The 24,731-nt window shown below is 63.3% G+C and overlaps 5 protein-coding genes across 5 annotated transcripts in view; 1 reads left to right on the forward strand and 4 right to left on the reverse strand.

The window, feature by feature from the left end:
* CHLRE_10g435775v5 (uncharacterized protein) overlaps nucleotides 1–1,004 on the reverse strand; it is a 2,526-nt gene extending 1,522 nt beyond the window's left edge. Inside the window, exon 1 of the mRNA XM_043066717.1 lies at nucleotides 67–1,004. Coding sequence (XP_042920114.1) covers nucleotides 67–228 — 162 coding nt within the window. The 5' untranslated portion in view covers nucleotides 229–1,004. The remainder of the gene's footprint in view (nucleotides 1–66) is intronic.
* Nucleotides 1,005–4,966: 3,962 nt separating this feature from the next.
* Nucleotides 4,967–11,594, reverse strand: CHLRE_10g435800v5 (uncharacterized protein). Its single transcript, XM_001690355.2, has 12 exons — nucleotides 11,392–11,594; nucleotides 11,041–11,170; nucleotides 10,592–10,680; nucleotides 10,243–10,326; nucleotides 9,154–9,199; nucleotides 8,219–8,271; nucleotides 7,784–7,900; nucleotides 7,344–7,508; nucleotides 6,906–7,034; nucleotides 6,581–6,706; nucleotides 6,118–6,247; nucleotides 4,967–5,835 (listed from the first exon to the last, which is right to left on the reverse strand). Exons 1-12 carry the CDS (start codon nucleotides 11,452–11,454, stop codon nucleotides 5,762–5,764), a joined length of 1,206 nt encoding a protein of 401 aa, XP_001690407.1. The 5' UTR covers nucleotides 11,455–11,594; the 3' UTR covers nucleotides 4,967–5,761.
* Nucleotides 11,595–11,641: 47 nt separating this feature from the next.
* Nucleotides 11,642–15,074, reverse strand: CHLRE_10g435850v5 (uncharacterized protein). The gene is made up of 10 exons (XM_001690354.2): nucleotides 14,883–15,074; nucleotides 14,703–14,768; nucleotides 14,366–14,446; nucleotides 14,101–14,137; nucleotides 13,774–13,844; nucleotides 13,417–13,501; nucleotides 13,228–13,289; nucleotides 12,860–12,961; nucleotides 12,493–12,648; nucleotides 11,642–12,367 (listed from the first exon to the last, which is right to left on the reverse strand). Exons 1-10 carry the CDS (start codon nucleotides 14,907–14,909, stop codon nucleotides 12,254–12,256), a joined length of 801 nt encoding a protein of 266 aa, XP_001690406.2. The 5' UTR covers nucleotides 14,910–15,074; the 3' UTR covers nucleotides 11,642–12,253.
* Nucleotides 15,075–15,194: 120 nt separating this feature from the next.
* CHLRE_10g435900v5 (uncharacterized protein) lies at nucleotides 15,195–20,086 on the forward strand. Its single transcript, XM_043066718.1, has 10 exons — nucleotides 15,195–15,531; nucleotides 15,719–16,247; nucleotides 16,516–16,783; nucleotides 17,016–17,164; nucleotides 17,538–17,618; nucleotides 17,896–18,263; nucleotides 18,655–18,730; nucleotides 19,021–19,110; nucleotides 19,307–19,561; nucleotides 19,856–20,086. Exons 1-10 carry the CDS (start codon nucleotides 15,296–15,298, stop codon nucleotides 19,952–19,954), a joined length of 2,151 nt encoding a protein of 716 aa, XP_042920115.1. The 5' UTR covers nucleotides 15,195–15,295; the 3' UTR covers nucleotides 19,955–20,086.
* Nucleotides 20,087–20,088: 2 nt separating this feature from the next.
* Nucleotides 20,089–24,714, reverse strand: CHLRE_10g435950v5 (uncharacterized protein). Its single transcript, XM_043066719.1, has 9 exons — nucleotides 24,345–24,714; nucleotides 23,527–24,181; nucleotides 23,104–23,339; nucleotides 22,667–22,871; nucleotides 22,396–22,480; nucleotides 22,012–22,220; nucleotides 21,592–21,720; nucleotides 21,160–21,314; nucleotides 20,089–20,898 (listed from the first exon to the last, which is right to left on the reverse strand). The coding sequence occupies exons 1-9, from the start codon at nucleotides 24,707–24,709 to the stop codon at nucleotides 20,523–20,525; spliced, it is 2,415 nt and encodes an 804-aa protein (XP_042920116.1). The 5' UTR covers nucleotides 24,710–24,714; the 3' UTR covers nucleotides 20,089–20,522.
* Between the last annotated feature and the right edge of the window lie 17 nt (nucleotides 24,715–24,731).

Raw genomic sequence — 24,731 nt, forward strand, 5'->3', positions numbered from 1 at the left:
CGGCTACCATGGGCGCTCCGTTCGCGAAGGCAAGCAGGGTGAACAGGCCAGCAGCAACCATCGGACCATGCTTGAGACGTAGAAGCCAGCAAACATCAGGCCGCCCACGACCAGAGCTGCTCCCGTTAGCCCGGCCGCTTGAATCTTGGCGGCCTTGACCATGGGGTCTTCGTTCTCGGGCTCCTCGTCGGCGGCGCCCCCGTGGCCACGAGCGCGGGGCGGAGGCATGCCGCTGTTTCCAGCACCAGAGCTAGTCCTCACAACGCGGGCCGCGGGCCGCGAACGCGCGATGGATCGCCGATGAATGGCGCCGGCAGGCGCCGAAGCAGAGCACTGCATGGAACGGGAGAGTATACTTATTGTCGTATTTGAGCGCAGCAGGCAGAACAGCGGTCGGCCGGTCCCAGGAAAAAGTGCGTCCGGGCCGATGGGGACTGAAACGGCGTGAAGTCCCCATGCCAATATTGAACGCGCGTCGCTCAGTATTCAGAGGTGATTCCCGCGACTATGATGGACGCGATGGCCAGTGGTGACTAGAGGGGTTTAGCGCGTGTCATTCACGCGATAAGGCTGCGACCTTACGGCGCGACCAATTTAGATATATTATTGCATGAACTGTTTTGCTTTTTGAATAATCCTTTTGAGACTAGTTTTGGCGGTCCATGAGCTTCCTGGCTCGTTTGGACCAATCTACGAGCATGAACTTGTAACATCAATCAATCAGTATTGCTTCAAACAAAATATATATTATTGTATCTATCAAACTATTACCCTGAGTGATTTTCAAGGCCTCCGGTGTTGTCGTGGCACTGCAGCAGGTTGTCGCAGTTGCAAACATTGTCGCGTTGAAGATTCTCCAGTCGCGATCGAAACACCAAATACTGTGTATGCTCGGCAGCGAACGCTGATTGTGCACCTAGCGAGCTAAGCAAGGCGGCCTTTGTGGCGGTTGCCCCACACGGGGAACACGCCCGGTTCAGGTTACCCCCCAACTTAAAGGCATTAGAGAGCTATGCTCGGGTGATCGCTGCACGCTGAAATTTTGGGAGTAGCTTCCAGGCCAGGCCGTTTGCAACCTTCCGGTCTTGCAGCGGCTCCCCGAGTCATTTGGCGTGTGTGTTTTGTCACACGGTTTTGAGGGGGGGGAGGAGGGGCGAACCCCATGCCAGGTGCTTCAGAACGACTCCCCATGCTTCCTATCGCACATACACACCTATATTGATAATTCCACCAGCTACGAGCGTGATCGGGGGCCAAGATGTGCTCAATAAGGACACTTCCGGGCAGGCACGCACACATGTGTGCGGAGCTGGGTACGTGGGGACGGAGGTCCTGAAAACGGGGCCTGACACAGCCCTGAAGCTTTACATAGCACATATATGCATACAAGATTATGTTTTGACGGCCGCAGCACCGACAGTTGAAGTTGTTCCGACCAGCATTCTGCATGTCCACCGAATGGTCTTGCCGGCGGGCTACAGCATCTAATCTATGTTATATATGCTCTATCTAGGCGACGGCAATCTTAAATGCTAGTCGAGCTGCCCTTTGGATGAAAGGCGATGATGGCGGACCTCGTGAGCAGCGGGGACCCAAACGGACCTGCAACCTCTCCTAGAGTCGCCTACATGGCATATGGAAGCAACCCAGATGCATCGGAAGGTGCAACTCTGACTTTGTTGGCGGTCCCATAGGAAATGCCACTGCTCGCCGAGGCCTGCGAGCCTGCGCTAATAGGTTCAAATTCTTTCATAGGGTGCAAGTAAGCGTATTCAGGGCCGGTGGATTCACGCTTAGCGGATTTGAGCGAACATGCTCAAAATTGGTCTCGCGCTCGCGAGACCTACACGACACTTAGCCCGCTAATACGCGTGAACAAATGCTCCTCACATACCGAGGGCAACGTGCTTTATAGAATTGTGAATGGCGCTTGTATGAATAAGAACGCCCAATCTTGGGTTTTGGCCCCGCCCGGAACCGGGCGTGTTCCCCGTGTGCGGTTGCCCCGCAACCAGGAGTGCGCACCCCTGCGCGCAACACAGGAAAGCAGCCTCACAGATCGCTCCGAGAATGCCTGAGGCAGTCATATGCACGCCTGCATTATCACGCTGGGCGCGGGCTGTGCCAGCGCCGCTGGTACGTGTGCGGGTGCAGGGGTTCCCCTGTTGGCGTGCCCCGGCCCCCGCAGGGGGCGCGGCGCACCCATACGTTTCAGAAAGGGGGGGGTCGATGCCAAGGTGATCCACACACGTTCCCGGGCCCCGCCGACTGCACACAGTCATTATTTAAGCCATCAGGTACACGAAGCTGTTGTACGCAAGGAAGAACAGGCTCCAGCGACTGAGATCCGTCACCCGACTCGAGTCAGGGAACATCGATCGCGAAAGTAACTGAGGCTGAACCATATATCGAGCACTCAACCGCATACAATGGAGTCCGATGCCTTAGCAAAGACAATTTTTAGGCCGATTTCATCGCACAGGCTGGCACTGGTCCAAGTTGATTATCAGATACGTAGATTGCTTCAATCTAAGCACTTATGTACCTGTCAGAAGGCTCGTTGTGAGCTGCGAGCGCGATCATCTGTCCTTCAACAGCCCCGCTGGCAGCCCCGTATGGTGACATCAATGAAGCCCGAGCTTCGGTATGAAGCAATTTTAAAACGCGTAGGGCTGAACGGTTTCGCCGCAAGGGCGAACTTTCGGCGTCGGTTTCGGCCTCGGCGACGGCGATCGCAACTATGAAGCCCAGGTAAACCCAGGTAAATTATGAACTGCTCCAATTAAGTGCGCGCTTTAGCGCCACTTAAACGATCCATAATAGCAACCGATCGAGCGCTCATGGCGCCGCTTCAAACAAGTTCCTGTGTCAAGTCCCTGTGTCAAGATCCTGTGTCAAGAGTCACAAGCAGTGTCACAAGTCTCAGTGCGCAGTTGGTAGCAAGAAGCAAAGATGGTGAAGTTGGGAATGCCCCAGGCCGTTTCTTTCGCACAGCTCGCGGAACTGGACTCCCTCGTGAACGCGATAAATCTTCAGCGGATGATAAGAGAGCGAACGCAGCATTGACGGACAACTGGCAGTCTGATTGTCGCGAAACTGTCAGGATGGATCCCTGTCGCAACTGTGCTCCACGACCTCAGGACCATTGCGAGCATGGTTGGCGTGACCTCATGCAACCTCGCGCTCCTCTGTTATTGAAAACACGCGGGACAGGTTGCGGCCGACCGGCCCACGCCGATGCCCCCGACCCCGGCCCGGTCTCCGGTCCGGGAGGTTGTGCGCGCGCAAGCATCCGCAGTACCTGAACCCGCTCCGCTGCTGCCCAGCGTTGTCTTTGGACTCGGCTCTGTTGAGGACACGCCTAATGTGCGGAAATGTGCGGAGATGATTGAGTGTGTTCACGGCTCATGCCATGTTGCCGTGCCATGCCTAGACTGCTAAACTTGGCCTATGCCACGCGCTCGGGGTACCATCGACCTGCCTGCAGTGTAAACATGTTCGGCTGTGTATTCGGTCCCGCCCACGTTGCGACTCTGGCGCTTGCGCTGACGTCTATCTGAACTTCATTACCAGCCCTGCTTCACCCCAGCACATCATCCCTGCCTGCATGTGCGTGCCCTGTCTCAACCAAACACCGCTGTACGTTGTCACTTGACTCCCTTAGGGGCACGCCCCATGGATCGCATGGCGGTCCGCTCGTGCGGGTGTGCAGGCGTGTGTGCCTCCTGCTCCTTTCCTACTGCTGACCCATGATCCTACATGCGCTTTCTGCTGCCTTCTAGCCATGTCGTCCACCCACTTTGCTTTCCGCAGTGCATTTCGGCCGCACTCCAGTAATCCCACTTGCTTGCTTGCTTGTTGCGATAGTTCCATGTGTTTGTTTGTCGTGACAACGCCTGGCTGGGCAACCCTAGGAGGAGTGGGCGAGAGCAGAATCACCCGCATCATCTGTAACAGCGCGCTAACTGCTTCACCTTCCAGATTTGCGTTAATGCCTTAACGAGGGCTGGGAACTTCAGTCCTGCGTATCGACCTTGTCTCTTTGCAATGCAATGGGGTAGGCCAGATAAACAAGGGCCGAACGTGTCATGCCCATCTGCCGGCAAAGACTTGGCTCGCCACCTGTCACACCACTTTGGTCAGGCTTTCGGGGGCCGCGTAACACGGCCACGAGCGGGCAGCTCTGTCCTCTTCGGTTGAGCACTGTCCTCTCACTACCAGAGATCGTTACAGTATGTCATCTGTAGTGTGTTTGGTTTTGACGCAGCCACGCACGGACAGGGGCGGTCCTGGGGGGCTTCGCCCCCCGCCTGGATCGCTTCGCTCGGGGGGCTCAGCCCAAAAAGCTCAGCACGGCTCAGCACGGAAAAGCACGGACAAGTGTTCCCCGGTCACGGGAAACGGGGCTGAGCCCCTCCACTCTCTGAGCCCCTCCACTCTCTGAGGCCGAGTTTTACCTGCTGCCTATTTTTCTACAATAGGGAAATAATACGTGGCACTCGCGGTTTGTGCCAGTTTGGCACTTTTTGTCGACGCAGGCAGGCACCAGGCAGGCAGGCACGGACAGGGGCAATCCTGGGGGGCTTCGCCCCCCCCTGGATCGCTTCGCTCGGGGGGCTCAGCCCAAAAAGCTCAGCCCAAAAAAGGATTCCTCTTCATCGCGCGCTTTGCCAAAACAGCGGTCGAAGCACGCGTGTTACTAATGCGAAATTTCGTGTACGGCCAGGCCTTCACTGTCCGCGCAACGCCCATCCCCCATCCACATGCCCAGCGGCAGCTGCACCTCGCCCCTATCAGGCAAGTTCAGGGGTAGCGGCCTGGCGGGGTACCCGTGCATTGACCCTCACTCCTCAGCACCAAGGGTGGGGGGCTGGGTGCCGCTCAGTCGCGAGGGTCGCTACCCCCGGCTACCCAAGGTACGGTACTCGGCTGCGCTGAGTAAGGCTGTCAGTCCGTCTCTGCGGTGTGAAGCATGTCAGTTAAAGGGATCAGCCAGTCGCTCATCTGCTGGCATTGCTGAGCGCCTGAGCCCGTCCCGACCTCGTGGCTGCAGGGCAAACAGATTCCCCTGGAGGCGCCGGGCGTTTAGCAGTGTTCGACACTCGACAGTCGACACATGCAGGGATGGCTCACAGCAAGACAGCGCCCCGTCACCTGACCCTTCACAGTGACAGCCTAGGCAGGTCGGCAAGCAAAGCACGTCCGCGTGGAAAAGCCAGGAACCCAAAAATGGCGACACCGCATCCGGCTTCGCACACGACGACCGCCCTCCACAAACACCACCCCTCCGCATCGCGCGCTTTGCTTGTTGACCTTCCATTTCATCCGATGCGAGGTTGCGAGTAACACGGTCTACTATTCAGGGCCACAAGAGTCACAGTACACGCTTTGACGGCCGTATGCACGCCCAGACCTTCGTTTGAGACTTCAGCCTCCAGGACACGGTTGTGTCCCAGTTGCATCTCTCCCTCCAGCCGCTCAGTGCATCTCTACTCACCCTCACACATTCACGACCCGAATCTAATTCCACCTCCCTTCGCCGACGACGCACCTAATGCCCAAGTGCCTCACCCCGCAACGGACAGCGCTTAGAAACCCGCCCGCATCACGCCACCCCCCGGGTGCCGCCCCTGCGCCGCTGCTGCTCCTCACCCCGCGAGCAGTGCGACGCCCCTGCATAACTGCTCAGTCCATGCTTTCTCGCGACACACGTCAACTGCTGTCATGCAGCTGCCTGCTAGGCGCTGCTGCTGCCGGCTGCTTAGCGCCAGCTGGCGCGGCTGGGGGCGGCGGCGGCGGCCTTGGGCGCGGAGAAGGAGCTGCCCTTCTTGGCCTCTGTAAGTTTGAGGGGGGGGGGGCAGTTTCCAGGCATGTCCAGTAAGGCTGAAGGCGATACGGAATAACGCAGCGTTTCACAGACTCCATCCCCGCCCCTCCCCGCCCCTCTTTGTTGCAGCCCCGCAGCTCTCAGCCCTCCCCTCTCAGCTTTGAACTCTCAGCTGCTCAGCCCGCAGGGACTGAACCAGCCCCAAATTAGGCCCTGCCACCCCGCCCTTGGTTTTGGTGTAGTTTGGGCTGGTATTTACAACCCCCCCTCAACCACCACCGCTCCCTCACCGATGATCATGTCGTCGCACTTGAAGTTGGGCTCCTTGCGGAAGGTGCCACGGCCGAAGTCCTTCTTGTAGCTGTCCTTCAGGCCGTCCACCAGACCAAACTCGGGGGTCCAGTCCAGGTCAGCCATGGCCTGGAGGGGAGGCCGGGGGGGGTGGGGTCCACGTTACGGGGGTGGGGTGGCAGGAGAGGCTAGGTGGGGGGGGGGGTGGGAGGAAATGGAGGGGGCAGTTAGGAAGTGCAGACGGTGGGGGTTGCGGGGGTTGTGGGGTTTGCGGGCGTTGACCCGATGACACGCAGTAGGGACCACGAGCAACACCGGGTAGCGCAGGTGCGCACGCGATCGTCTCCGGAGGTCTTGCCTGGAAGCCGCATGCACACTGCACGACAAGCGCCTCACCGCGCCCCTGACCCCGCCTGCTCCTCCTCCCCCTTCCAACCACCCCCCCTCCCCGCCTCGCCTCACCTTATCCACGCTGGCAAAGAAGTGCTGGTCGCGCATGGGGAAGGCCTTGTCCTTGCCAAAGTCAAACTCCTTGGCGTTGTAGTGGATTAGCTCGGGCTCGGGAACACCCATTGCCTTGGCGCAAGCCTGCGTGGGCGTGGAGGTGGGGGTGGGGGTGGGTGTCGTTGACGATGACGTTGGCGCAGCGCCAGATAGCCGGAGACACGCACATCCCTGCCGAGGGATCCCCGCCCGCCCACCGACGCAACCGGTACCCAACCGCCGTACAAAGTGCCCGGCTGCCAATGCCTGATACCCCCACCCACCGACCCAGCAACGCCCCCACCTTGGCAATGCCGTCAAAGGTCACGAAGCGCTCGCCGCTGATGTTGTACACCTGGCGCGCGGCCTTCTTGTTGCCCAGCACCTTGACGAAGGCGGTGGACAGGTCCTTCACGTGGCCCAGCTGGGTCACCTGCGCGGGCGGGCGTGTGCATGCGTGTAAATAGTGTTTGCAACCACGCCCAGCCGCGAACAGCTGGCTTCCAGTCCTTCCTGCATCTTGTTTTCACCCTCTCCGTCCCGTTCATATAGAGACCTGCAAACCTCTGCAACCACCACCACCACTACCAGCACCACCCTGCCTTCCACCCGTTCACTCCTCTCCCCCCCGCTCGCTCGCAACTAACGCCTCTGCCTGCACTCTCGTTTTCGTTGGTTATGGTTTAGTTTGGGCTGGTATTTACAACCCCCCCCACACACGCACACACACACACACACACACCTGCTGGCCGCTGCCGGGCACGGGGATGGGCCGGCCGGCCTTGAGGCGGTGGAAGAACCACTCCTCCACCGGGTTGTAGTTGAGCGGGCCGTAGATGTAGACGGGGCGGATGGAGGTGAAGTTGACGCCGCTCTTGCGCAGCAGCTCCTCGGTGTCCAGCTTGCCCTGCAGGGGGTAGCCGCGCATTTGGGGAACGCCGCAGGGGAGTGAAGGGTGTGGGGTTGCGAGGTACGAGCAGTGGGGTCGGGTCGGACGGGGGTGGAGGCGGCGTGGAGGGAGTACAGGGCGTGGGGTTGAGGGCGGGAGACCCTGAAGCAAGCCCCTGCCGTCCCCATTCCGCCACATACCTCGTCCTCGTAGCCAGCCCCAGACCGACACCCCTCCACCATCACCTCAGCCTCCCCCCCCCCCGCCATACACACACCCAACCACCCAAGCACCTTGTGGCGGGACTTGGGGTCCACAGCGTCCTCCTCGCGGTGCGGCATCATGTCGTTCTTCAGGTACACGCCCGCACTCGAGCAGTAGATGTACTGCTCCAGAGTGGACTTGGTGCCCTGGGGGGAGGGGGGGACGAGGGGGCAGGAGGGCAGGAGGCAGAGAGGGACAGGCGCGGAGGCGCGTGTGAGATAAGCAGACGCGTGACACAACATGTTACTTCTGTTAGGGCACCAACACCAACCCAGCAGATGAGCGCGCGTCCACAGCCCCAACCGCCATGCCCATACGTATCGGCGAGCTGTTGCATTCGTGCCTGTGGACCTGCTCCCCCTCGGCCGCCGCCGACATACATCAGCTTGCCAACGCCGTGCCCCAAAACCCACGTCACATCCGCGCCGCAACCTCCACCCCCTGCTCGCTGCCCCCGCCCCCACCTTGAGCACGGGCTCCACCTCCACCGCCTCGCGGCCGTTGATGTCGTACACCACTGCATGATAGGGGAGGGGCGGGGGCGGGGGGCACATTCATGCATCAAGTAAGGAAGTGGTAGACGGTAGACAATCTTGGGGGGCGGGAGCAGAAGGAGGGCCACATGCACGGTCAGGTGGGGTGCTGGCAGGAAGCGAGGTGGGGGTGGGGGCGGGGGCATCGCGGCGTGGCATGATGACAGCGGCGCGCCCAGCCACACCACGATTGCTTGCCTCCCGCGTTGGTCACCACGCGGTGCGACGCCAGCCTTGCACGTGCATGCCTGCTGCCGCGAGTGTGCCCGCTGCGTGCCGCACCGCTCGCTCGCTCCGGCCCCTCCCAAGCTGTCATCCGGTGAGCCCCCTCAGCTCTCAGGGCGGTCGTGTGGGAGCCTCCCGAGGGAGCCCCCCGCCCCGCCATGCCTGCCCCCCCCCCACGCCGCGCAGGCGCCACAGCGGCCGCCCGCACCTCCCCATGCGCCCATGTGCCGCCATGTGTGCGGGGTCTCTAACGGGGTGTCTGCCCCCTCTCCCACTCCCAGTCAGCCACACATGCAGCCGCCCTCCGCCTCGCGCCCGAGCCGCCGCCGCCCCGGTGGCCCCCGAGCAGCCGCTGGTGCTGGTGCTGCTGGCGGCCGTACTGATGGCCGTACTGGCTGTACTGGCCACCGTTGGGGAGCTCCGCGTGTGTTTGAAGATCGGCGCACCCACCCGCACGGCCCGGGAACCGGACGGCCCATCCAAGCGGCGCCCTTCCATGCCGCTCCGCCTTACTGCCTGCGCCCACTTGCTGCATTCCATGCTCCCTCCTTGCTTTGTTTGGTTATTGTGAGTAAACCCCCTGGGGACGTTGAGCGCGCGCGCGCGCACACACACACACACACGCACACACGCGGCCTCACCCTGGAAGCCCTCGCGGGCCAGCTTGCGCTCCACCTCGGGGAAGTCCTGTGAGTCGTGTGTGTGTGTGTGTGTGTGTGTGTGTTAAAGAGCAAAAGGAAAACATTACGCGTAGGACAGTGTATGCGATGCAGAATTACGGCCGCGGATGACCTTCAGAGTATACTTACCGCAGCCGACCGACCTGCCGAGCCGAGACCATACCTAACCTTGGGTGGGGATTAGTGTCCACACGATCCCAAGGGTGCAAGCCCATGCGAGTGTCCTACAACGTTCCCAGGCACTCCTAACCCGAATAGCCCGCCCGCTGATCGTAGCCGAACTCACCTACAAGCAAAGGGCGAAACGGTGAGACACAGGCGAAGGATAGCACAGGTCAGTGTCAGCGGCGAGGAGGAATGGCGAGGGCGGCGAGGCAGGGCAAAAACTAAGACGCACAACCCAGCCCAGCCCCAGCCCCAAGAAAGAGTTAGTAGTGAAATAAAGAGAAAGAGGTAGGTACAAGCTGACGCGAAGACGGAGGTGGCACGAGCGACACAGGCGGAATAGGGCGCAGATGGGTGGTCGTCGGCATCGGCCACGGTAGCCGGTTTATGCGGTGTGTATGGAGAGAACCGGTAACGCAGTGTGTGTGTGTGTGTGTGTGTGTGTGTGTGTGTGTGTGTGTGTGTGTGCGTGCGTGTGCGTGTGCGTGTGCGTGTGCGTGTGTGTGTGTGTGTGTGTGCGTGTGCGTGTGCGTGTGCGTGTGCGTGTGTGTGTGTGTGTGTGTGTGTGTGTGTGTGTGTGTGTGTGTGTGTGTGTGTGTGCATATCAGTGATCGCCTGTTTGTTCTGATGTGTATGTGTACAATACGTGGGCGGGGCGTGAGGCGGCGGCACGCACCTCGCGTTCCTTCATGTCTTTCCTGTATCCCTTCCGAGCCTTCACGGTGCATAGCGCCGCTTGTGAGCCCGACCTCAATGCCTGGCACCCTGTCCGACCCCCCCCCCCGCAGCCCCGCCCTCACCTTTGCTATCCCACCCTTCCTCCCCCCTCCCTTGCCCTCACTCACACACACACACATACACACACACACGCAAACACCGCCTCACCATGCGGTCTCCCTGGATGTGCTTGACCTTGCGGCTGAAGTCGGCGAAGGAGCTGGGCGTGTCATCGGGGATCTCAGACGCCACCTGGGGGGCGGGTGGAGGTGGGTATGGGTGGGTTGGGAACAGGTGCGTGGGCAAGGAAGTGGTGTGTTGGCGGGTGGCTCAGCACGGTGAGTGGGTGGGCGGCGGCGGCGGAGGCGCACAGGACCGATGCTTGGCTGTGAGTGTGAGGGGGCACAGCTGTACGAATGTGCCCAGTTTGCGTGGCCCCTGCTCCCAACATAGCGACACCACAGCACCCACGCACACACGCTCCGCGCTCCCCTCCTGCTCCCACCCCCTTCCTCACCTTCTTCTTGCCGCGGGTGAACAGAGTCACGTCGTGGCCCTGGGCAATCAGGTCGCGGGCCAGGTACAGGCCGATGAAGCGGGTGCCGCCTGAGGGGGGTGGGGTCGGGTGGGGTGAGGGGCAGGAGGGAGGGGGGATGTAGGGAGAGGCACGGGGCGGAGCAGGCGCCGGGGCCGCTGCGAGGCTGCCAGGCCCACATCTGCATGGATACGGCGCGGTGGGAGCTGCTCCAGTGGTTGCGGTGACGCCCGGGGGCAGCCTGGTCGAGCGGTTCCAGCTACCGAGGTGGCAGAGCACCCGGCACACGCGCTTGCACGCGCCTCACAAACAGTCTGGCCGTGGCAAACCCCTCCACCCCGCCTCGCCCCCTCGTCGGCATATGCTCCCTGAGCCTCACTCTGCCAGCTAGCGCGATAAGCCCGACTCCCCAAGCTAGGGCGTCTGCTCACCCATGAGGAGAATCTTCTTGGACTCCACGCCGCTGCTGGAGTACTTGCTGCTGCTGCCATAGCTGCTAGTGCTGGGAGCGCTGCGCTCCACCTGGTCGCGCCAGTTCGCGAAGCGAGCAGAGACCTTGACCTGTGCCGCGGATAAATGCATGCGCGCCCAAGACGACGACGATAGGTGAGGCAAGCTCCGTACGCTCCGATCACGTTAGGATTATGGGCTGCGCATCCTCGCCTCCTTATCGCAAGACAGTCGACCTGCTCAAAGCTAGCATCGGCCTCACTAACGGCTACACACACTTGCATAAATGGCCACCCCTTGCCCTTCCCCACCGAACCACCACCAAAGCTGACCTGCACACGGCGCGAACCGGCCTTGATGGCCGAAGCCCGGCAAGTCGACGCGTTAAGCTGCATCTTATCCAAGTTGAAGTCTGAGCCAAAGGCAAAGACTGATATGCAGGTGCGATCTAAGATGCCCTGCTATAAAGGTACTCGCCCCAGACCGCGCATGCGCCTTAAGCGATCGACTAGGCAAGAACGCGCGATGAGCAGGTCCAGTCATACTACCGCCTGCAGCGTGCCGTCAAATGTAATGCAGTCATTGTACTTATACTTACACATTCCAGCAATGAGACATGCGTCGTAGGTTTGACGGGTTTTTGACACGGGCACCGGGCCCAGAGCTCGGGTCGTTGCCGGAGCTCACCAGTGATGATGGGGAGTGATGATGGGGAGTTCCATATCATCAACGCCTCTGCTGCTTGACCGCCTTCTCCCCCGCCTGCTGCTGACCATGCTGCCGGAGCCACGCCCTGACGACCAACGGCAGTCCTAAACCCACCTCCTCGACTGCCGTGGGGATGTGCGGCACGCAGCGGGTATAGCGATGCCACTCCGCCGCTCGCTAGCCCCGGCCAGCCTCCTTGCTCCCCGCGGTTGGGAGCCCCGACCCCTGCAGTCAGTCTACCTGCTTCCTCCTGCTTGCTCGAGCATGCGAAGTCCCCAACTCGACATCAAACGACAAACGTTCGCACAACACTCCACTGAGCGCCTTTACACACGCCTCGCTTCTGAACCGTCACCCTCTCGTCTCGCAACTGCGACACCGGCCGCAATCCACCCCCGCTGCTCCTCCACGGCAATCGCCTCCAAACGAAACATTTGTGCGCTCCGGCGCCGCACACACGTGCTCATTAGCCCACACCCGCCCCGCTCAGATGGCGCCCACCTCCCGCAGCAGCGCGGTGTGCTTGGGGCAGGGGTCGGGCTGGCCGGCCGCCAAGGCCTTCTGGCTCAGGCCGTAGAACCAGCCGTTGCGCCAGGGGAACTGGGGGCGGGGGGCAGGGAAACGGCACGTGGATGAACAAGGTCGGTAACGCCGCGTGCCGCCGCTGCCCTTCCACGACCCCCCACTCACGCCTGCCATCAGCGTCCTGGAACAGGCACACTCACCTCCTTGACGGCTGTGGGGAAGTGCGCCACGGAGCGTGCGTAGGCGAGCAGTCGTGCCACCTCGCCGCCCGCCAGCCCTACACCCAGCTCTGCCGCGCCCGCCGCACACAGCTCCTGGATGATGTCGCTCACCTCGGCGGTGTGGGCGGACTCCACCTGAGGGCGTCGTGGGCGCGGGCGGATGCTCAGTGCTGCAGTGCTCATTGCGGCATGGCACGGCTAGACACGCGGCCTCCTCACTTAACACCCAACCCCCTGCCACGGAACCCGACCCGCACACGCGCCCCGCATTCCGTGAACCCCACGCACGCCAATGCGCCCAACGTGCCCCACTCACGCCCCCACACGCCCACCCCCCAAAACGCACCTGGCCCACGTTGGCCTTGTGTTTGGCGCCCACCGCCATGAAGGCGCTGATCCACACCAGCTTCTCAAGCATGGCCCGCTGGAAGTCGGCGGCGCCCAACACCTGACACACACACACACACACACACACACACACACACACACACACACACACACACACACACACACACACACACACACACACACAGCGCGGGACACACAGCACGGGACACACAGCGGGACACAGCGACCCCATCGTATGGGTGTATGGGCAACTGAGTTGAGGCAGTCCCGCAGGCGCCAGCACCCAAGCACCAAGCTGCGAGGCGTTGAAGCCCGCCATCGCCGGTTCGCCCCTCCCACCCACCCAACCCCAACATGAGCACTCACTTTGCAGCTGAGTCCGCCCGCGTGCAGCCGGTCCGCCACCGCCTGGGCGTGGGGGCCGAAGGCTGCGGCCGGCAGGACCGGACACATGGAGATCATGGAAAGTGGTTGAGCAAGCAGACCGCATCTGTTGCTATGTGTCGCACCATCGAACACCCGTACAGCATCGCGCATGGAGTTGCCAGGTCTCACCCGCGGTGAGGCCCTCCGGGTTGACGTCTGTCTTGCCGTCTGTGGGCTTGTCGCCCTTCTTGGCCACAGCAAAGTACACAAGCACCTGGCACCACGTGTGTGTGTGTGTGTGTGTGTGTGTGTGTGTGTTGGCAAGATCATGAAGAGGTCGACACGGGCGTCAGAGGTGGAACAAGGAGAAACAAGCACAAAGACCGTGTGTATATTGATCCGTAATGCGCATGGCATGAGCGCAAAGATAGGCGAAGGTACCAACAAGCACAGTGCCATGCACAGCCCCTGCACACACCAGCCGCTCCGCCTCCGCCGCGCTCGCTGTGACATGCAGGATCCCCCCCCACCCCCTCTTGCACACACCTGTGTGTTGCCGCCCAGCCCCCGCGCGTCCAGCCACGGCTGCAGCATGCCGTTCTGGATGAACACCAGGTCTGTGTGCATGTTTACACGGGAAGGAGACACGCAGGAGAATGGGTCAAAAACGAAACAATAGCCCGCCCGGGAAAGAGAGTGTGTGTATGTTGAAGAGCACAAGGAAAACAAGAGAGAATGTGTGTGTGTGTGTGTATGTGCGTGTCTCCCCACACACCCCACCAGCATCCAGGCCCCTGCCTCCATCGCCCTCTGCGAGAGGAGGATACTATAGGCCGTTGCATGTGCGTGCGGGGTGTGCGGTGCCCAGCTCACCCTTGCGGCGCTCAGGCGCGGTCAGGTCGACGACCGCCTGAACGGGGGCGCGCATCAATAACATACAGGCGGAGCAGCCCATGCCGGCATTGTAGGTTGCTCACAAGGCATTGGCTCGATCCGCTCAAGCGCCGGATTCTGGATTCTGGACCAAGTCCCCATCGCCGCACAAGCAACAAACATTTTCAGGTACCCTTCCTCCCTGTGCTGTCCCCTTGAGCTTTGTCAACACACATGCACAACAATACACACACAGGCCACTTGCCTGCAGGTCGTCATTGCGGGTGCAAACGACGATGGGGCTCCCCGCGGGCCCCTCAATCTTCTGACCACGCCCGACCACCACCTGCGCGCTTGCAACGCACACATACCGGTGATGTCAACAAGATCACACCCGGCCCAGTTTGCACGTGTTACGCCTCTGGCGCCGTCACTACTACGGTTAAGATCCAGTAGTGCAGTTGGATGTGAGCCTGGTACTGGCCCTTCCCGGCTGCTGCGGAGGCCGGCCCCACCGCCCCCAGCCGCTCTGCTCCCGTTCTCCTGCCGCCCCTGCTTCCCCCAGCCGAGCCAAGCGCCCCCCCCCACGTGCCGCCACTCACATCGCCGCCAGGCCCCATATCTGCAAGAGCCAGACCCACGCGGCCGCCGCCTACAATGGTCCAGGCCTGGCGGGATTGGGGCAGGGTGCGTGGCGAACGGGTCGGCTGGGTCGTGGTAGGAAACATACATCGTGCCGCAAGCATACAGTTTCTAGGACATGGGTGCACTCTTGTAGCTACCTGCTGTTTGGAGGCGTTACAGGTCATCCTAGCCGCACGCAGCTGCGTGGGAGAGGCACGCTTAAACGCAAGCGACGATGCTTTGGAGGAAGTCAGCATTGCACACAGCAGGAGGGTCCACAGGTTATGTGTAGTGAGTACCGTTTCTTGCAAACCTACGCTACTGTATGATCAAACAAGTGCATGAATGTAGACAGTTGACAATGCAAGTGCATGGTTTCTAGTGCTATGCGGAATGCAGCCGGCCCTCCAGTTGACGTATGTTTCCTTATGCACATTCAAGCATAACACTGTCAGTACTTAGTAAACTTAATGCCGCCAAGCGAGACGTTTGGTATTCCTGTATACAATTTGCAAGCGTTTGGCTTCATAGTCTAGCCTGACCATGCCATAACTACACTACGAAGTGAAAAATGATGTTAAGCACACGTGGGAGGCTTGTTTACGAGGGCGCGTCGAGGGCGGCTAGCGAATCGTCGCCGCGGGCCTGTGTGCGCTCCACCTGCATCCCTTTATGGACATTACGTGTTTCCGACACTAGACTTGGCCTCCAGCAGCCTCGACAGACGAGGTTGCGGGTCTGCGCTGCGACAGGGCCCCCGCAACAGTCCTGGCGGACACAGCCCACCGCCACGCTTCCGCCACCACGGTGCGGTAAACGCCACCGATTACCCCCCGGCCCGTCAAAAGTACACCTGGGATCCAGCTGCAGACTACCTGGCCTGTGCAAGGACGCCGGCGCCCGGACCTTGTGCGATACGACAGCAGTGGTCTCCCTCTCTTCCTGAATTTACCCTCATGCCTTGCCTCGCCTGTTCACACGTGCACGTACGCAGGCTGGTGTCACAGCCGCAGCCATCCGGCCCCCCGGCCCTGGTGTGGCTGGTGGGCTGGGTGCTTGCGGCCATGCTGGGGTTCAACCTGCTGCGGGCCCTGGTGCTGAACTGGGTCAGGCAGCAGCCCCGCAGCCGCATCAGCAGTGGCGCTGGCGCGGCCAACGACCTAAGCGGTGGTAGCGGCAGTAGCAGCAGTAGCTATGGCCAGAAGAAGCAGCAGCAGCAGCAGCCACAGCTGCAACGGCCAGGGCACCAGCAGAGCGTGACAGTGGATGTTGAGCTGGAGCCGCAGCCCGGGGCGGGCAGCTTGGGCCCTGCCGCCGCGGCTATGGAGGGCCGGGCAAACGCTGAGAGGGTCACGTCGGGTGGCGGTGCGGGGCCGGGGCCCGGCAGTAGCAGCAGCAGCGCGTCGGCTGTAGCAGCGGCTGCCGCTGTGTCAACCGCTCCAGGTGGCCTGCGAGGGGAGGAGCAGAGCCAGCCGCCACTTGTGCAGATGGCCAGCTATCAGCTAAGAGAGCGGGGGCGGCAGGTGAGGTGTGCGGGCAAGGAGGTACAAGTGGTCTTGGTCTTTGCAATGGGATATCCCAGTATGCCGGGCAGGGATGTGGTGGGTAGATTGTACGCCGGGATTGTGGTTGTCTGTTCAACTAAGGGCCATGTTGTGTCAGAGCCTGGTCGGTGCCGGCGGTTCAAGGGCATCCCTATCAATGCCCGGGCATCCCCATGGCTCAGTATAGCTGCCTGCCTGTCTGCCTGTCTGCCTGCCTGCCTGCCTGCCTGCCTGGCTGAGGCTGTAGGCCACAAGCAACTTGGGTCGAGTCGTCATCTGCGCCGTGTTGGCGCCGCCAGCCGCTGCCGCTGCCGCTGCCGCTGTCGCCGGTGGCGGCGCGGGCGGCACTGCCGGCGGCGGCATTGCGAGCACACCGGCTGGGTCTGAAGCCAGGACGGGGGAGGTGGCGGCAGCCGCGGCAGAAGGTGCACCGGCGGCTGCGGCAGCCTCGCCTGCGGGCGCTGCGGCGGGCGGCCAGGGGCCGGCGCCGTGGCGGAATGCGGATTGGCACTCACGTGAGTGGTGATGGATGGTCGGGTGTGCGCAAGCGCATGAGGCAGGCGGCGGGATCCACATATGCGGCACGTGCCAAACCTGCTTTATGTATGTACCCAGAACCAGAGTCAGCATATCGCGCCTCGACATGCTGCATGCACCTGCCACATGCCACCTCCACCTACATGCACGTGCACGTGCGAACACCCCCCCCCTGCATGCATGCATGCATGCCGCACCCGCATCCCCCAGTGTACTGGAAGCCCCTGTTCGCCAAGTACGCCGCCGGGGCAGCAGGCGCAGCGGACGGCGGCGCCTCCTCCGCCGCCGCCTCCTCCGACGGCGACCGGGTCACGGGGCTGCTGGTACACTACGGCGACTGTGTGATGCACGTGCTGGAGGTGTGCGGCGGGAGGGGGGGAGGGAGCTGGGTTGGGTTGGGGTGGGTTGCGTTGGGTTGGGATGCTTAGGGCCGTGGGGGAGCGGGTTGTATGGGTTAAATGGGATGAGGCCGTGGGACGAATGCGTCTTCATAGTGTTGCACATGTGCCGCTATGGTACTGCTGCCTCGGGCCACGCCACACACTTACACGCGAAAAGCCTACCGTTCACCCCGCCTACACCCCCGCACCCACCCGCACCCGCCCCGCCCGCCCCCCTCCCCGCACCCCCGCACCCCCCCCCCGCCTCCCCTGGCTACGCCTTTACATTAAATGATTATGAATGTACCCCCCCCTTGTACCGCTTTTCCAAACATCCCTGCAACCCCCCCAGGGCGACAACAACCTGCTGTTCGCGCTGCTGCGGGAGCTGCGGCCCTCCGACGTGGCGGTGCACGGCCTGAGCGAGATACGGGTGGGTGGGGTGGGGGGTTGGGGTAGGGTGAATGAATGAATGCCAGCACCCACACCCACACCAGCACCTCAACCCACGCGGGGCCACCGCCTCACATGCTCCTGGCGCTTGCTGCTTCCACTGCCTCCTGACACCCGCTGCCACTGCCCGCACACCGCCCCTGCACACACTACCCCTTCCCACATACCGGGCCCGCCCACACACCGCCCCTGCCCACACACACCACCCCTGCCGCCTCATCCTCCTGCTCACGCCGCCGCCGCCGCCGCCGCCGCAGGTGCCCTGCTACATCCTGGACCTGCGGGAGCGCCTGTTCGAGGGCTGGGCCGCCGCCGCCGTGCCGCCGCCCAGCCCCCGAAGCCGCCTCACACGGGCCGCGCTGGAGAGCGCCATTCGGGGGCAGGACACCGGCTTGCGCGGCCTTGGCGGCCTTGGCGGCGCCGGCGGCTTGCGGGGCTCAGGCGGCCTGGGGGCCGCGGCTGCTGGTGGTGTGGGCATGGCGGCTGTGCTGGGCGGGGTGCAGCCCCCTGGGCAGCTGTTTGCGGAGGGCGGCGGCGGCTTTGGGGAGGAGGAGGAGGGAGGGCTGGGGCCGGAGGCGGACCCGGGGGCTGTGGCGGCGGCCGAGCAGGAGGCGGCGGCACGGCAGTGAGTGGGGTAGTGGGACACGTGTGTGGGGTGGGTGGGTTGGGTGCGTGGGTGTTGGTGTGGTTGGGTGTGCTTGTGGCTGTCGGCACAGTGCATTAGCACTTAGCAGTCACAGTCACACAACGGCCCATGAAGCATGGGAGGTATCCTTCCGAGCCGGGAGGGGAAGGCGATACTCATGGCGGCGGGGTAGCGCGGTAGCATCTGGGCTGCAGCTGGGGGTCCTGTGCTCCGTCCAGCAGCACCTGTAGGCTGGCACCGCATGTCAGTCAAAATTGAAAGAATGAATGCGGGTAAAGCGACGCAGCCCTGACATAGACGTAAAACACAAACCTGACACCTGACACCTGACACACTGTGCGGCTGTGCGGCCCCCTCCACACGCCCACAGGCTGGTGGGACGCATCCAGCAGCTCGAGCTGTTCGTCAAGTTCGTGGGGCCCAAACTGTCCGCGCTGACGAGCCAGGTACTGTAGGCACGGCGTACACGTGGCGTGCCGCAGGGGGGGGTGTAAATACCAGGGGGGGCATGGTTGGTTGATGCGCAAGCAGGCTTCGCAACCGCAACAGCTTGCACCAGCCTACCTTTGGCTCCCAAGTCCTGGCTCCCGGCCGTACAACAGTAATGTGTGGAGTACCTTTTGCCCTCCTCACCAACTCACCAACCGCGCGTCGCCGACACCACCGTGCTTGATTCCGTGTGCGCTGCTGTCCCCGTGAATTCTACGGCTACCCCTACCCCCGCCGCCTGCTTCAGGCCACACGTGAGCAGGCGCTGTCCAACCTGGCCGAGTACGAGACCACCACACCGCCACGAGCCACCGTGGCCGCACTCGCAACCGACCCGGTGGGCATGGCGGAGCGCCGCGCTGCTTGTCTTTCTTGCCTTCTTGCCTGCTTGCTGCATTGTGGAATGGCACGCCTTATGCACCCCTTGGGCACCCCCCCCAACACTCAATGCAACACAAACACTCTTTCTCTCATGTTTCCCTCCCTTGTGCTCTCTATTACACACACACGCCACGCCGCACGCGCGCTCGCAGCTGGCCCCCGCGCTGCCCGACTTCATCGACACCTACGACGCCGACTACCGCCGCTACCTCTCCCTGCTGGCCCTGGTGGAGCAGCGCCGCGACGAGGCGGCGGCGCTGGCGGCGCCGGCAGCAGGCGGGCCGCGGGGCGGCGGCGGCGGCGACAAGGAGGCGGCGCGGGCTGTGCTGTCGGGGCTGGGCGGCCTGCTGACTGACATCAAACACCTGGGCAGGTACTACAACGACCACCTGAACCGGGACCTGCGGGTGCGCTGGCGGCTGAAGGCCGTGCCGTGTCCTGTTTTCTGTGTGTGGGGGGGGGGGGGATTGTGGAGGATGTTTGGAAAAGCGGTACAGGGGGTGGGGCAGGGATCGTCGGGTTTGCTCGGTGACTTGGCGGCGTGATACGGTGCCATGCCAGGACGGCATACAAGCCCTCACGGTGCTGCGCCGCGCCTATGAGCAGTGGCGGCAACGCGCCCATCAATCCGGAACCGGCTCCCTGCTGGAGAGAAAGCCTGCCTGCATGTGTCGCTTCTTGGCCGCCAATCCCCAACGCAGGAAGCTCTGGCGGAGCGGGCTGAGGCGCGGCGCCAGTCTGGGTCGGACGAGGTGGCGAAGCGACTGGCTGGGGGCATGAGGCTCAAGGTGCAGCAGTAGCAGGAGCTGGCGACGAGTGTGGGTGTGGATGCAGTAGGTGGCTGGAGGCCGAAGAAGGTTGCTGCTCACAAGTATTTTGGAGTTTGACCCATTTCGGGCAGGGCTGTACCCCCGGGACTCTCGACGTTTTTTAAAATAAAGCTTCCTCCAGATGCCTTCATAAAGAGGGGCCAGTAGAAGCTTACCGCAATCTTGCCTCACCACAATCTTACCTTGCATCCGTCAGCTAGCGCTCAAGCGGAAGCCACACAGCAGCCGTGTCACTTTGCCTGACTCGTCGTCGCAGCCTCCCAGCAACATCGCAACATGGTAACTGACATTCAAGCGTCCGTGCAGTGTGTAGCAGGGGCAAACTGACCGACAAGGTCTATCTCCCACAGCAACAGATTCCCCACGGCATTCGGACTGGGCACTGTAGCGTTAATGTACGAGATCCGCCCACAATTTACGTCGCCATCTTGCCTCCCATCATCAAACACTGACACGTCATTGCCACCCTTCAGTTTGCGTTCTTCCTACTCAGCACGTCCGCGTGCTGGCACCACCTACCAGCCAGCTCGCCGCCTAGCTACCTGAACGCTGCCGGACCACACGACACGCCGCCGCCGCCACCACCACCGCCACCACCCGCGTAAGGCCCCAGCGGCGACGACACCAGCGGGAGCCCCCGCAGCGGCACGCCCAGCGCCTGGAAGCCCGCCGCCAGCGCCTCCGCCTGACCCGGCTCGAGCAGCTCACACGCCGGCAGCAGCATGTGCGGGTGCCGACCACCCGCCACGGCTGCAGCCGCCGCAGCCGCTGTGGTGCCCACCAGCTCCTCCGCACGCGCCGCCAGAGCTCGCAGGCTGCTGCTGCTGTTGCTGCTGCAGCTGCTACCGCCGCTGGCACCGCCACCACCGTCTTCCGCGTCGCAATAGTCGTTGGCCGCAAGCAGGCCCACCACCCTACACACAACAGTGCGCACGCCCCGGTGCGGCGATGCGTTCAAGGTATCAAGTCGCCTTGTTCCGTTGCCGCCGGCCAACCTGCCTACCACCACACTCGGCCACCTCCTACCACGAGCATTGCACCACAGCAGGACATGCAGGTGCAGATTCCTGTACCGGTACTGTGCTATCCTAGCACGAGAGGATGTACAGGTGCGCGCAACACACTTGCAGCGTGTCCCTCTCCTGTGATCTCTGCACACGCACACACACCCGCACCTGCACAGGTCCTCGGGCTCCAGCCGCGCCGCCAGCTCCGCCGCCCGCCCCGCCACCGCGGCACACAGCCGCCGCCGCTGCCCGCCGCCCAGGTCCCGCAGACCCAGTCCGGTGAGCCCCGCCGCCAACTTGCCCAGAGCCTCAGGCCCAAACGCCTGCAGCACACGTGGAGGGGGATGCACGCACTGCCAAGTGAGCTGCACAAACCCAGACATCATCGATCTTACCCTGGCATACGGCACATGCACACACACACACACACACACCTTCCCCTTGCTTTTCCACACCCACCCACCCACCCACCCACCCACCCACCCACCCACACAGACACACAGCCGCGACCGCCCCCTGCTTCTTATTCTAAGCTCACATGGAGATAGTGGTGACCACCCCATCCCCGGCCCCGGCACCCGCAGGTGCCGCCCGCCGCACCGTCATGTTGTCCGCCGCGAAGTCTCCCACCAGTCGCTGCAGCCGCCCCGCCTGCCAGTCGCCCGCACTGCCGCACATGACGCCCGCCGCGTACACCACCTCCGCCACACTGCCGCCGTCCAGCTCGCCCTGATGGCAGTGGCGGCAGTGGCGGCAGTGGCGGCAGCAAATGCGTGCGTGCGCCATGGCAGCATGAGGCACATGCCAGCGACTCGCCGATGACATCAGCACCACGTGCACCACATGCATCATGGAAGATGGCATGCAATACTGCCTGCAGCATTCGCATCGCTCTAACCGCATGTGCCTTGCAATCTGCAACATGCACAACTCGCCGCATGCATGTGCACCATATGCCTGTTCCGCACATGCGCTCCGCACGTGCTGGCCACCCACCCAACCACCCAACCACCCACCCACCTGCAGCTTCTCCACCATGGCAGCCACCGCTTCTGCGCCCACCGGCGGCGGCGGCGACTGAGCCCAGTCAGACTGAGCGCCACCAGCCCCGCCGCCGCCGCCGCCGGCCCCCGTGGACCCACCGAGTACGAAGCTGAAGCGGCCGAACGCCCACAGCACCTGCGCCAGACTGCGCGCGTCCCACTGCGCGGCGGTGGCGGTCAGGCGGCCTGCGCGCGGCGCGTGGGCGGGCGGGCGGGGTGCTGACATGCACACACAACACAGCAAAGTGCGGTTGTGGCCGTTGCTGTGGCGGGACCTACGATACTCGCATTTGCAAAGCCAGTACCACACCAAACTCCGCTCACTCCACCCAACAGCCTCCACCGCATGCCCGTCACCCACCCGCCAGTGCCTCCAGGAACGACACGTCGTACTGCCGTGCTGTGGCCAGAGCCCAGGCCACGTCAGCCAGCTGCTGCGGGCTGAACTGTGTGTGTGTGTGGGGTGGGTGGGAGGAGGCCAAGGGGCCCAGCAGGCACACATGCAGACAGGCGGGTGCGTCACGCGGGGCCAGGATCAAGCTCAGGGAGACCTCAGGGATCACCGGGGCTTTGCCGCAAGCAGTGCTGTAGACGTGGAACACCCACCCACCCACCCACCCACACGCACGCACCTGGTACAGCCTGCCCACCACATGCTCCACCAGCCCTGACTTGAAGCCCTCCGCCCCCAGCAGCTGCATCCGGGCCAGAGCCACTGCCAGCGCCGCCACACGCCACGGCGGCAGGCGCGGCAGCACCGCCAGCGCCGCCGCCGCCAGCTCGCGTCCGGGCAGGCGCATCAGCTGGCGCTGTGTGGCGGCGGAGGCGGCCAGGCAGCTGCGTACGTTTGCGGCATCCACCCACACAGTGACACAGGAAGGGATGCGATCCAATGACCAGCTGTCAGGTGATGAGTGCACACTGCACGTGCACCAAATGTATTCAGCCCGTGCTGCCGCCTCCCCGCCCGCGACTCCACGCCCAAGCGCACACGCACATCTACATACCGGCACCTGCCCATACCCACATGCATCCAGCCACCATGCGCTCGCCCGCACCCACCACGCACCTGTCCACCGCACGCTCCGTGGCAATGCCGTCCGCCTCCACATCCAGCCCGGCGCCGGCACCCGCTGCACCTGACGCCGCCGCCGCCACCACGGTTGTGGTGCTGCAGCCCAACAGCTCCGCCGCCTCCGCCTCGTCCTCGTCGGAGCACCAAAGGTCCGCGCCGGCGCCGGGGCTGCAGCAGGCGCCGGCGGTGGCCGAGCGCAGCACACGCAGCACGACCTCCCGTGGGTCCCCCTGCGTGCGGCCGTGGATTGGCAGCTGTGTATGGTACTGTGCTCGTGCCAGTAGGTGATTCTTACACGCGTACCGTACACATGCCACACCTCCTCACTGTGGCGGCGCGCCAGAGTCGCAACCAGCGGTGTTTGCAACCTCATTTAACGTTAGTTATGTGCACGCATGCACGCACACCCGCACGCACCTCGTATGCATCCGCCTCGTGGCGCCCTCCGGGTCCCGCCACCGCCGCCGACGTCACGGTCTCGTGCGCGAGGCGGTCCGGCCGCTGCAGCGGCGGCGGCGGCGAGCCCACAGCGGGCTGCACCGGGAGCCCCGGGCTGGGGCCGTGGCTGCGCAACAGCCCCGTGCCGCCGGCGTGCAGCCCGCCGCCCCCGATGCCGCTGCTACTGCCGCCACTGCTACTGCCGCCATTGCTACTGCCGCCACCCGGCAGTAGTTCCTGTTGGCGCTGGTGGTAGTGTTGGTCATCATGGGTCAGACGGCCGTGCTGCTGCTGGCGGCCGTCAGGGCTGGTGTCGGCAGTGCTACTGCCGCTACCGGTGCTGGCACTGCCGCCGTAGCCACGGCTGTGGCTGCTGGTCAGGTGCCCAGCAGCCGTGGCGTGGCGGTAGGCGCGCCTAGCAGTGCTGCTGGCGCTGCCGGGCTGCCGCGGCGAGTCCTGGATATCTCCGCAAGCATCCAGCAGGCTGCAGCTGGAGCGCGTGTCAAGTAGCGGCGGCTGGGGGAAGCCGCCGTTTGTGCGCCAGCTACTGAGGGAGGGCCAGGGGTGCTGGGCGGCCAGTGAATGACCACCTGCACCACTGGCGGCAGTGGCGCTGAGGCCACCGCCGTTAATCCTGTGCGTGTCGCCATACGGTATGAGTGAGTGAGTAAGGCACCGCCATGCTTGTGACCATTTCGCTATTGAAGGCGGTACGGACCTCCAAATGTAGGGGCCATTTTGCGGGTGCCCCTATTCTAGCCCCCACTGAGTCACGCCCTGCGAACCCCCACTCTCACCTTAAGAACAGCTCTGCAACAGATCCAGCAACAGCAGCAGCAGCTGCATTGGCAGCAGCAGCCGCCCCCAGCGCTGCTGCTGTGCGGCCCGCGTCGCGGCTGCCGCGACTGCTGGCGCTCGCAGCCCGCCGCGCATCTGCGACTCGGCAGGTCGCGGCCAGCGGCACCGCACCCCCCGCGGCCGCGTTCTGCGCAGCTGCCTCTCTGCATGGCGCTGCACCCTCAAGCTGCAGCGGCAGCAGTGGGCGCGGCAGTGCACCGCCGCAGGGGACAGCGCCGTGGCCGACGCTGCGCGAGGCAGCAACCTTTGCCAACAGCAGGCCCGGCGCAGCCGCTCGGAGCGTGGGGTTCAGCAGTACCAGCATGTCTGCACGGGCCTAAATGGAC

The sequence above is a fragment of the Chlamydomonas reinhardtii genome, chromosome 10, assembly GCF_000002595.2.
Source record: "Chlamydomonas reinhardtii strain CC-503 cw92 mt+ chromosome 10, whole genome shotgun sequence".
Classification (NCBI taxonomy): Eukaryota; Viridiplantae; Chlorophyta; class Chlorophyceae; order Chlamydomonadales; family Chlamydomonadaceae; genus Chlamydomonas; species Chlamydomonas reinhardtii.

What these genes read in the sequence shown, in the direction of transcription:
- CHLRE_10g435800v5 (XM_001690355.2), bottom strand. Translation starts at nt 11,454, where the DNA reads ATGCAGCTTAACGCGTCGACTTGCCGGGCTTCGGCCATCAAGGCCGGT. An exon ending in CCGGTTCGCGCCGTGTGCAG is followed by an intron (nt 11,171 to 11,391) that starts GTCAGCTTTGGT and finishes TCCGCGGCACAG; the next exon opens with GTCAAGGTCTCTGCTCGCTT. An exon ending in TGCCCGGCAGCGGCCAGCAG is followed by an intron (nt 7,035 to 7,343) that starts GTGTGTGTGTGT and finishes CCGCCCGCGCAG; the next exon opens with GTGACCCAGCTGGGCCACGT.
- CHLRE_10g435850v5 (XM_001690354.2), bottom strand. Translation starts at nt 14,909, where the DNA reads ATGACCTGTAACGCCTCCAAACAGCAG. An exon ending in CCCGCAATGACGACCTGCAG is followed by an intron (nt 14,138 to 14,365) that starts GCAAGTGGCCTG and finishes GCCCCCGTTCAG; the next exon opens with GCGGTCGTCGACCTGACCGC. An exon ending in ACAAGGCCAACGTGGGCCAG is followed by an intron (nt 12,649 to 12,859) that starts GTGCGTTTTGGG and finishes CGACGCCCTCAG; the next exon opens with GTGGAGTCCGCCCACACCGC.
- CHLRE_10g435900v5 (XM_043066718.1), top strand. Translation starts at nt 15,296, where the DNA reads ATGATGTTAAGCACACGTGGGAGGCTTGTTTACGAGGGCGCGTCGAGG. An exon ending in TAAGAGAGCGGGGGCGGCAG is followed by an intron (nt 16,248 to 16,515) that starts GTGAGGTGTGCG and finishes CTGAGGCTGTAG; the next exon opens with GCCACAAGCAACTTGGGTCG. An exon ending in GAATGCGGATTGGCACTCAC is followed by an intron (nt 16,784 to 17,015) that starts GTGAGTGGTGAT and finishes CGCATCCCCCAG; the next exon opens with TGTACTGGAAGCCCCTGTTC.
- CHLRE_10g435950v5 (XM_043066719.1), bottom strand. Translation starts at nt 24,709, where the DNA reads ATGCTGGTACTGCTGAACCCCACGCTCCGAGCGGCTGCGCCGGGCCTG. An exon ending in ACGGAGCGTGCGGTGGACAG is followed by an intron (nt 22,872 to 23,103) that starts GTGCGTGGTGGG and finishes AAACGTACGCAG; the next exon opens with CTGCCTGGCCGCCTCCGCCG. An exon ending in TGGTGGGCAGGCTGTACCAG is followed by an intron (nt 22,481 to 22,666) that starts GTGCGTGCGTGT and finishes ACACACACACAG; the next exon opens with TTCAGCCCGCAGCAGCTGGC.